Source organism: Phocoena sinus, chromosome 19, assembly GCF_008692025.1.
Source record: "Phocoena sinus isolate mPhoSin1 chromosome 19, mPhoSin1.pri, whole genome shotgun sequence".
Taxonomy (NCBI): Eukaryota; Metazoa; Chordata; class Mammalia; order Artiodactyla; family Phocoenidae; genus Phocoena; species Phocoena sinus.
Genome location: NC_045781.1, coordinates 1,730,218 through 1,741,959, shown reverse-complemented (window position 1 = coordinate 1,741,959; position 11,742 = coordinate 1,730,218). Strand labels below are relative to the sequence as shown.

The 11,742-nt window shown below is 42.0% G+C and overlaps 1 protein-coding gene across 1 annotated transcript; it reads right to left on the bottom strand.

Annotated features, from left to right (window-relative positions):
- Window positions 1-278: 278 nt before the first annotated feature.
- Window positions 279-6,750, bottom strand: DUXA (double homeobox A). Its single transcript, XM_032613317.1, is given in 6 exon segments — window positions 279-301; window positions 800-914; window positions 1,876-2,021; window positions 2,428-2,530; window positions 3,600-3,754; window positions 6,726-6,750. Coding segments are annotated over 6 exon segments (567 nt in total).
- Between the last annotated feature and the right edge of the window lie 4,992 nt (window positions 6,751-11,742).

Here is an 11,742-nt window from a genome sequence, read left to right as displayed (position 1 = left end):
AAAATGGTGTTAATAAGTTTATTTTCATCGTCTTCGAGATCTGTTGAACTCTAAATCTAGGTTCAGTCACTAGGGCTGTGTGGTACTTTGTATCATCTGCCTCTGAGTCCTGAAGTCCTGTTTACCATCTCCAGAAGATGAAGAAGAAGGTGAAAGTATGTTTGGAAGGGTATGTTGCCAGGAAGAGAACTGATCTGGAGTCCAGGCTGATGACATCAAATACACTGAATTTGTCTCTCTGTTCACCTTGTTCTGGCTCCAGGGAAATAAAACAGTCACTAGGGAGTGCCATTCTGTAAACCTAAAGAGGAAAGGGAAAGAAAAATCGAAGAAGCCAATTTATACATACAGAAAGGGAGGTCAGCTCTTTCCCACCTTCCAGTCAAATATGGAACCTCCTACCTCTTGGGAAAGCCACGCATTAGCCGGCCCCCGGCAGAACACGCCTGAGGATTCATTCCTCCGTTCACTCGGTCATACCTGCCACAAAAGTTTATGGATTGTCTACTATGTGCCAGGCACTGGGAAAACATCAATGAACAAAGTTCACATACTAATGGGTTGTCTGGGTTCCGGTTCAGAGCTTGAAAAGTGGGCAGTGGAATTCCTTGGGAGGACCACAGATTTGGGAAAAGCCTTCAGGGGCTGTGACCAATCAAGCCCCTGACTCTCTGGAGGCACATGTGTGGAAACGTCGTCCACCTCCTGAGAGGAACCTGGAGTTGACCACACCATGTGGAAGGACTGAGCACTCAGGACACTCCGCTTGTGAGCCAGATTGGGAACAACAGGCTGGTACCTTGAATGCTCCCATCTCAGAGATCTTGTCCCTGGTTTTGTCTTTGGGCTGAAGCTTCTTCGGGTTCTCTTTTTTTCTGGATACGGAGTCTAGATCTTCGGTTTTGAAACCAAATCTAAGTGGGTAAAACAAAGAGATTTAATGAAAACGATGTCATGCGAGCCTCACCATTGCTCTTCTCATAAGGCAAAGGGGAGGAAGAGGTGGCTTCTTTTAGGCTGAATTCCCAAATCATTGACATTCCATATGATGTCTGGGAAAGCCTATCATGTCTCAAGATAAAGCTCAAGATTCTGAATCTTGTACCAAGTACCTTTATGATCTAGTGATGGGTTTCATATCCTGAAAGTCCCCACGATCCCCTCACTACAAGTATTAGTCTTTCCCTAAAGTGCCATGCCTATATTGCAACTCTCTCCTCTGCCTAGAATTCTCTTTCCACTTCTTTTCTTCCTCCCTAAAACACCTATTTTTATTCCATGATGCAGGATAGAGTAATATCTTCTAGGAAGACATTTTTCTTTTTTTCTTTTTCTTTTTGTCTGCACCGCATGGCATGAAGGATCTTAGTTCCACGACCAGGGATCGAACCTGCACCCCCTGCAGTGGAAGCGCAGACATTTAACCACTGAACCGCCAGGGAAGTCCCAAGGAAGACATTTTTCCTTCCATAAGCTGTCATTAATTGCTACCCCTTGCTTGTGCCCCCCCCCCCCCACACACACCCCTCATGTTTCACAGCTACTACTTTTGGTTTTCAGAGGTTCCAAGCAGAATAAACACAGGTCTATTTTTTTTTTTAAACACAGGTCTATTGTAGGAGCCCCCAAACCAGACTTTAGAAAAGTCACCTAATAGCACTGAACTTTGACCTCCTTCCTGAAGGTATATATTGATACCACTCTACAGATAAATGATTGATTGTTTTGGAAGAGCTGCACCTATCCAAACCAGAAATCCCATTTTCCCATCTGTCCTGCTTATGATATCTATGAGAATTTATCCCTGTTGGAGAAGTCATTCCGAGATGTCTCACTATATATGTTCCTACCAATATCAAATTGCTTATCACTTACCTGGACTCTTGACTCTGGAACCCCAATATCTTCAGCAAGTTGCTTTCTGGAATCAATCCCAGGATAAGGGTTTTCCATGAACGCATTCATAAGAGTTTGTAATTGGGAAGAAGTATAGCTGGTACGACATCGTCTGTCTCTCACACCTGGAGGAGGTGAAAGATTGAAGGCAGAGGAACATTTGAGATCAGTTTACATGTTCAAACAAGGAACCCAAACACGTCCCACCATCTAACTTGGAACATGTTGCCTCTCCTTGGGAGGGCCTTGTCCCAGCCTATTCAAGACAGAAGGTTCTAGAGAAGAGGCAATATTTGGCTGAGCTGCTGGACTCCGGTGCAAATCAGGTAAGCCTCAGAAGGTCCCTGGACCTTGTGGGGAAGAATTTCCAGGGGCCATGTTGAGCCCTTTGCTACCAAAGACCCTGAACAGGAGGCCCTGAAGGAGAAAACATTCTTTTCCCACTCAGAGCAGTGGTTGGCTTCACTATAAAAAGGCACTTGGGTACCCAAGAGGCTCTGCTGGGTAGCAGGACTCGAGCAGGCTATTCACCTTGAATGTTCTCTTCAGGGTAAGCTCGGTCTTGTCTTAAGTCTAAGTTCTTCTCAGGTCTTTTCAGGAAACTGTGCCTAGCTCTTCGATTCTGAAACCATATCTACAAGAGGAAAAGAAAATGAGAGAATTAAGCATATTTATGTCATCTCAGCCCCGTTGCTGCCTTTCTCCAAAGGGAGTGATTCTGGGAATTCCCTGGCAGTCCAGTGGTTAGAACTTTGTGCTTCCACTGCAGGGGGCAAGGGTTCAATCCTTGGCTGGGGAACTAAGATCCCATATGCCTCGACGTGGCCAAAAAAATAGGGGGTTGTGAATGATTCTTATGAGCCCTAAGCTCAGGGTTACTATTACTGATCCCTGTCACATTCGACTAAGTCTTAGATCAAGGCTTGGCATTTAGCATCTTCATGACCTGGTTCCAACATGACTTACTCTAATAATCTTTTTAAATTAATAAATAAATGCTGCAATTATTATGTATTTAAGAACCCCCTCCAGCCTAAATCTGCAATGGCACACCAGTCCACTACTCTCTGGTCTATTGTATTTCATTGAAAGGGGAAGGTTAACCCTCACATCACCCACAATTCCTCTGGACTATTACCATGTCATCAGACACTTGCCTATCTATGACCACATTGCTTATAATGACTTACTTGGATTCACACCCTGGAATAAGTGTGCCGCCACATCACATACTTCCTCTTTTCTGGAGGTGTACCTACATATTTCTTGCCCACTCCTGGGAGCTCCTTCACCCTCAGTATCCACATTCACGAAGTGAGATTAAGAGCAACATTCTTGGGAGTTCATTCTGAGTGTCAAGTAGGACATGCCACTCAAAGCCCTTTTCACGGGACTTCCCTGGTAGCAGAGTGGTTAGGACTCTGCACTCCCAATGCAAGGGGCCCAGGTTCAATCCCTGGTCAGGGAACTAGATCCTGCACACATGCTGCAACTAAGTGTTCGCATTCCACAACTAAGGAGCCCGCCTGCTGCAACTAAGGAGCCCATGTGCCACAACTAAGACCTGGTGCAACCAAATTAATAAATAACAAATGTTGTTTTAAAAAAAGCCCTTGTCACACTGGCACATGATATGTGCTCACTGAATGGTTCCCCCCTCCCTTTCTAGTTCTCGTCTTGGAGATACAGAACTTGTAACTTACCTGGATCCTAGACTCTTCGGTGTTGACTTCCAAAGCAAGTCTTTGTTTGATGGCATAACCCGGGTAAGGTTTTTTGTTGAATGCATCGATGAGGATTTTCAATTGCTCTTCTGTGAATTTGGTGCGGCTGCGTCTACACTTTGTTGCCACGGCCTCTGTGGAAAGATTAGGAGAGAAGCATTAAATAGGCCATTTTATGTATTCCAACTTCAGGTTCGAGCTTGTCTCTCATTTCTTCTTTTCATTTTGAATCCATGAGAACCCAGGAGGAAAGAACTCTCAACTATAAAGCCCTTAAGAACATGGGTGATTCTTGAACTTCTTCAGCTGATCTGAATGCCATGACTAGGAAGTCAAGGTCTTCTGTTTTCAAACAACATGAAAAATTGATGTGTTCTGTTCATATGGATCAGGAAAGATATGAGTCAAGAAAATGCAGGTGAGGGGCTTCCCTGGTGGCTCCGTGGTTAAGAACCCGCCTGCCACTGCAGGGGACACGGGTTCGATCCCTGGTCCGGGAAGATCCCACATGCCACGGAGCAACTAAGGCCATGTGCCACAACTACTGAGCCCGCGCTCTAGAGCCCACGAGCCACAGCTACTGAAGCTTGTGCGCCTAGAGCCCGTGCTCCACAACAAGAGAAGCCTCTGCAGTGAGAAGCCTGCACACCGCAATGAAGAGTAGCCCCTGCTCGCCGCAACTAGAGAAAGCCCGCGCACAGCAACGAAGACCCAACGCAGCCAAAAATAAAATAATAAATGAATTAATTAATTTAAATAAATAAATGAATATCATTTAACAAATAAAACAGTATGGGGAGTTCCCATATATTGCACACCCAGTTTCCCCTATTTTATTATTATTATTTTGCGGTACGCGGGCGTCTCACTGCTGTGGCCTCTTCCGTTGCGGAGCACAGGCTCTGGACACGCAGGCTCAGTGGCTATGGCTCATGGGCCTAGCCGCTCCGCAGCATGTGGGATCTTCCCGGACCGGGGCATGAACCCGTGTCCCCTGCATTGGCAGGCGGACTCTCAACCACTGCGCCACCAGGGAAGCCCTTCCCCTATTATTAACATCTTATATCAGTACTGTACATTTGTCACAACTAATGAATCAATATTGATACATTATTAGTAACTAAAGTCCACACTTAGAATTGGGATAGCTATAGCCTCCAAAATCAATGTGAAAGGGTAGTGTTGGATACAGAAAATGACTTACTATATGAAGAAAAATTAAGTTGGGTCACACAGTATACAGTATATAAAAATAAATGCCAAAAAATTAAATACATATGAAAGCTAAAAATAGAAAGATAATGTACAAGAAAACCTATGTTACACTGAGATAGAAAAAGTTATATACAAAATAAGATACCAAAATGCATAATGGGAAAAATTGCTGGAACTAATGATATCGTAATTGAAACCTTCAGTTCAAAAAGGTAGAAAACCAGATAAAAGTCAGCAGCTTGCAATGATGGGGGTGGGGTAAGATGGGGAGATCAGAACCCTTCTTGAGAGCTGGGTGGAATGTAATTTATTTAAGATAATCTGTAGGGCAATCAGGGTATGCTTGTTTAAATTATGTATAGTAAGTAATTGTAACCCTGCAATCCATTTCTTGCCTACATCTGCATGACATTTTTCAGAATGCTGTTTGTAGTAACAGCTGAAGCAACTGAATGCCCATTGCTAGGAGAATGGATAAGTAAAATATGGTATATTCCCGTGATAGAATTTTATGCATAAGACCAAAGTAATGAGGAAAAAATGACAGAGAAATAAGATAGATAGGAAGAGCAAGAAGGCTATAAGTCTGGAGAAGAGAAAACGAAGCAGAAACAGATGAGGTCCTAGACCTCCCAGGCAGGGCAGATTATACAGGACCTCTTCCAACCATGTGCCTTTGACTCTTAGTATGGTGGGAAGTCCCCGAGGGGTTTGGAGTAGATAAAAGACTTGATCAGACAGTTTGATAAGATCACGTGGGCTACAGGGTTGAGAACAGATTAAATCAGGGCCAGGATGGAAGCAGAGAGATCAATTCTTGCAATAATCCAGTGACAAGGGCTTCCCTCATGGCGCAGTGGTTAAGAATCCGCCTGCCAGTGCAGGGGACACGGGTTCGAGCCCTGGTCTGGGAAGATCCCACATGCCGTGGAACAACTAAGCCCCTGCACCACAACTACTGAGCCTGAGCTCTAGAGCCCACAAGCCACAACTACTGAAGCCCGCGTGCCTAGAGCCTGTGCTCTGGCAACAAGAGAAGCCACCGCGATGAGAAGCCTGTACACGCACCTAAGAGTAGCCCCCACTCGCCACAACTAGAGAAAGCCCGCGTGCAGCAACAAAGACCCAATGCAGCCGAAAATTTAAAAAATAAAATAAAAAGGTAAATAAAATAAATAGATTTATTAAAAAAATAATCCAGTGACGATGGTGGAAACAGTCCAAGAAATAGTCAGAAGATCCCTAAAATATTTCGTTAAAGCCAACAGAATTTTCAGCCTGATTAGATATAGGTTATGAAAGGAAGACAAGGTCAAGGATGTTTCCTAGGGTTTTGGCATGAACAATTGACATTTCTTGTGCAAGGAAAACAGTAGGAGGAAGAGTTTGGGTCTGAACATCGGGAGTTCAGTTTGGGACATGTTGAGTTTGAGATGCCTGTTACAGACGAGTAAGCAGATGTAGACAAAGCCGGAAGTTCAGGAGAAAAGTTCAGTCTGGAGAGAGAAATCAGGAAGCTACCTTGATTCCAAAGACATTCTGGTCTCAGGACTTTTTGATGCCTCCCTTAGTTTCTTTTAGTGTGTTTCTCTCCTTTTTCTTCTTCCCATCTATTTTTTCCTCCCATCTCCCTCCCCTAAACAATAATTTGTATTGTTTAGTTCTTACATGCCTGCATCTTTCTGAAATTCCCAATGCTCAGATGCACAGAAAACAGCATATTTTCATATTACATGAAAGAAACTGATTTTCCCTTACCCTAGCACAGTTATTTGAAAGTTTGAAAAATGGGACTCCCACAACTTCTAACAAGCCCATTATGTTTTCAGCCCAACCCACCGCCCCAAACCAAGGAAACCACAACTGCAATCTGATGTGTGAGGAACTTACTGTATGGAGAATTGTCTTCAGTCATCTTGGAAGGGAGCTCCGAAGCCTGGTTCCACCAAAAGAGAGATAAACAGCCTTGGCGAGGCTGGCTTTATATGATGAGCTGGAATGGCCCCTCCCACTTACTTAGGCATACACCCACTTAATCTAGGAAGGACTAGATAGGATTTTCTTTTCTTCCCTTGATAGAGATTTAATCATTTATACCAACCTCTACACCTGAACAAGCACACTTTTGAGTACTATTGCATTTACACGCCTCGTTTTTCCAATGTTTATTATATACATACATATTCTTTTAGAAATTGCTTATTCATGGTCTTCACTTTTTTTTTTTTTTTTTTTGTGGTACGCGGGCCTCTCACTGTTGTGGCCTCTCCCGTTGCGGAGCACAGGCTCTGGACGCGCAGGCTCAGCGGCCATGGCTCCCGGGCCCAGCCGCTCTGCGGCATGTGGGATCTTCCCGGACCGGGGCACGAACCCGTGTCCACTGCATCGGCAGGCGGACTGTCAACCACTGCGCCATCAGGGAAGCCCTTCACTTATCTTTTGAAGTGGTAGCCTTTTCTTATTAAATTAATAACTGGTACCAGGATTAGGGTGAGGCAAGTGAGGCTCTCATTTCCAGGGAGCAATGTTTAAGGGAGGTGCTAAAAATTCTGTGATCAAGGTAGATAATACTTGTGGCACTAATGAACCTATCTACAAAACAGAAACTCACAGACATAGAGAACAGACCTGTGGTTGCTAAGGGGGAGGGGGGTGGGGGAGGGATGGACTGAGAGTTTGGGGTTGGTAGAGGCAAACTATTACGTTTAGAATGGATAAACAAGGTCCTAATGTGTAGCACAGGGAACTATACTGAGTAGCCTGTGTTAAACCATCATGGAAAAGAACGTAAAGAAAAGAATGTATTTATGTGTAAAACTGAGTCACTTTGTTGTTCAGCAGAGATTGGCAAAACCTTGTAAGTCAACTCTACTTCAATTAAAAAAACTAATTACAAAAAAAAAATCAATTGTATGAAAAGAAAAACAGGAAAAGAAAAAAGCAAAAAAATATAAATAATATTTGAATGCAATACTTAAAAAATTAATTGCAAAAAGCCCATGTTTACAAAATATAAAAATTATAAATAAAAACAGGATCCTATCCTGCACTGGCAGGAATTATGCATGTGAGGGCATACGTGTAATTGCTTTCCTTTGCAGTCTTCTCAAGGTCATTGATCAGTCCTGAGGGAAGTTGACAAGATTGTTCAATTGTTTATAGCTGTCTTCCACAGCACTGCAGAATAAAAGAGAAATTTTAATTTATTACCCATATAAGCTTGTGTGATTCAGGAGACGTCAAAGTGTCAGGTGACACTACCAAGGAGGCCCAATACTTTAAGCAGCACCTTTGTTCCACAAGGGCGATGATGCACTTAAGAGATGAAAACACGACCATGGAAACTAATGTAAAGAAGCTGATGAGAATTCCCTGGCGGTCCGGTGGTTAGGACTCTGCGCTTTCACTGCCAGGGCCTGGGTTTGATCCCTGGTCAGGGAACTAAGATCCTCAGCAAGCCTCAGCGCTGTGGCCAAGGAAAAAAAACAAAAACTCAGTCCCTTATAGAGCCACCTAAGCCATCTAGTAAGTAGAGAAAACCACTTAGAGAGCTAAAGCAATCTCCTTGAGTGGTGTAAGCTAATAACTGCTTCTAGGCATGAGCCTCTGCCATGAATATTTTCTCATAAATTTCCTCTTAACTAACTGTCGTTTACAAGTATGCAGCATTGAGGACCCACTCAGGCACAAACCCCTCCTCAAGATGCCTCCATAAGAATGTAAGCCAATTCCTCATAATAAATCCCTTTCTATCTATATATCTTTTCTGTTCCTTCTGTTTCTCTGAAGACCCCGGATTAACACAGATTTGGGAACCAAGAGTGGTTCTACAGGAAGAGAATTTAAGGATGAGTTTTCTGAATTGGTTTTTGGGTTTCTAGAATTGGCTCTCTAATCACATTAGATTTAAAGATGATGATGGCTCTCTTTCTAGTAGTAAAGAGAGCACTGAGAATAAATACATGGTGTGGGGTGTTTATAGACATACACAAAGTATCTCTGAGGGGATTCAGGATAGACGAGAACAGTATACTGGCCCTAGATAGTTAAGGTGTATATCAAAGGAATAATTTCAAGAAGCCCAGACTCCTGTGTCTTCCCATATGTAAAAATGCACTAAGTTCATTAACTTGAGATGTCTGGTATTTTTTTTTAATTATTTACTTATTTATTTATTTGGCTATATCGGGTGTTAGTTGCAGCGCTCAGGCTCTTCTCTAGTTGTGGTGAGGGCTCCAGAGCGTGCAGGCTTCGTTGCTCTGCGGCATGTGGGATCTTCCCAAACCAGGGCTTGAACCCGTGTCCCCTGCACTGGCAGGCGGATTCTTAACCACTGCACCACCAGGGAAGCCCCCTCTGGTATTCTTTAATTAACGGTAATCTTTTGAGGTTCAACTACCTGGATTTTTGTTTTGTTTTGTTTTTCGCAAAAAATTCTACATATCCTGTCTCCTCAGTTACCTCTCGGAACAGTATCTCAGCGCTGGGAGGCTGTATCCCTTACATAAGTCCTCAGTAAATTCTCAGAATAAAATACAATTCCCAACTGTTTTTAAAATTTTTATTTTATTTATTTTTTTATACAGCAGGTTCTTATTAGTCATCCATTTTATACACATCAGTGTATACATGTCAATCCCAATCGCTCAATTCATCACACCACCACCCCACCCCCTGCCGCTTCCCCCCTTGGTGTCCATACTTTTGTTCTCTACATCTGTGTTTCAATTTCTGCCCTGCAAACTGGTTCATCTGTACCATTTTTCTAGGTTCCACATATATGCATTAATATACGATATTTGTTTTTCCCTTTCTGACTTACTTCATTTGGTATGACAGTCTCTAGATCCATCCACATCTCTACAAATGACCCAATTTCATTCCTTTTTATGGCTGAGTAATCTTCCATTGTATATATGTACCACATCTTCTTTATCCATCAGTCTGTCGCTGGGCATTTAGGCTGCTTCCATGACCTGGCTATTGTAAATAGTGCTGCAATGAACATTGGGGTGCATGTGTCTTTTTGCAATTCCCAACTTTTAAGTTGTACTTTTTTCTTTCAGTTGACAGTTTTGACTACCAATGAAGTGACCCACAGCAGACATCTTTCCTGGTTCTCAGGTCTCCCCTTCTTGACGGATGCAGCTAAGTTTTGTTGGGGTGTGTTAAACTCCACTCTGGAGTAGATTATCCTTGAAGCTTAGTTTCAAAAAGAGGTACCTGGGTTATCCTAAGTTGAAAGACTGGGAAGATTTTTGCTCCGTGTAGATATTGAGTGGGTTATCCTAAGTTGAAAGGCTGGGATGATTTTGTTCAGTTTAGACACTGAATAGGTTATTTTAAGTTGAAAGGCTGGGAAGAATTTGCTGGAAAGTCTCCCTAGCCTAAAATCTAATTCATCATCTCTTTAAGGGTTTATCAAGGAAAAATACAAATCTTAAAAGTCTTTTCCACAAATAATAAGGCCGTAGTCATCTGGGCAAGCAAATTTAACTTATTCCAACTGTTATTTATAAGCTAGTAAGTTTACATTGTAATACCTGATTCATAGCTAAGTGTTAAAGTGAAGCTATGAGAACTCTAATTTTGCCTGTTTGTATGTCTGTGTACACATCATACATTTGATATGTCTCTACCTCTGTATAATGTTACCAAAATTTAATTTTTAAAAAAGCTGTATTTAATTGACTTAATGGTAAATGCTTACAAATTCAATATTTCTAAATGTAAAGGAAACTGGCCAGAATAAATTTCAGGTTTGTGTGATCTAGGAAATATTCAATATTAAATTAATACCTGGTATTAAAGCTAACTTAAGCTTGTTGGTTTAATCAATATAGATGTCTTACTTTTATTGTACCTAGGTTAACTAAAGGTCAATAAGCTTGTGTTATTTCTGTTGCAGTTTGTCAGCAAGAAAAAGTTAACTTGGTACGGTGATACTTTCACAAGTTATAAAATAAAGGTAAGCGAGGTAAGAGTTTTCAGGTGATCTTTTTAGGAATAATTATGCTTTGGGTATGTCTATCTAAAATAGTTTCTCCAGATTTTTGGTAGCTTGAGTTTTGATGTTAAGTTAACTGATGGGATTTCAATGAATATCCAGGTCATTTCAAATAAGATAAAATACTGGAACGTTAATTGCTAAACAGGTGTAAATTTACCTATTTTTGTCTCCTTACATGAGGGAAACTAAAGATGTTTGAATTTATTAGACATGTCTTGTACCACATTGAGGAAAGAAATTATGCTATGAGAAGATATATTTTCCTAGAGGTTATGGAATAGTCCAATCAAGAAATGCCCCTCAATCAATTCCAAGACTTGAGCCAGTTTGTAAGCTCAGAACATCTTAGGTGAAGGGGAGGGAGGGTCCCCTTGAGGAAGAACCACAGTACATCACAGAAAATTTATATTGTTACTCCTTCTCCTGGTCTTCTCCAAAGCGACCTTTTACTAGGGTAAATGTCCATTATGGAAAAGGATAAAATCAGACCTTTTAAGGACTACTGGACTCTGGCTCTGAACTGACACTAATTCCAGGAGACCCAAAATGTCCCTAATCTACTAGTTATGGAGTTCAGGTGATCCATGGAGTATTATCTCAGATCCGTCTTATAGTGGGGTCCAGTGGATCCTCAAACATATCCTGTGGTTATTCCCACAGTTCCAGAATGCATAATTAGAATAGACGTACATAGCAGATGGCAGAATTCCTACATTCCTGACCTGTGGTTATTCCCACAGTTCCAGAATGCATAATTAGAATAGACGTACATAGCAGATGGCAGAATTCCTACATTCCTGACCTGTGGAGTAAGGGCTTTTATGGTGGGAAAGGCCAAGTGGAAGCTATTAGGACTACCTCTACCTAGGAAACTAATTAAAAGACATACTACTTTCC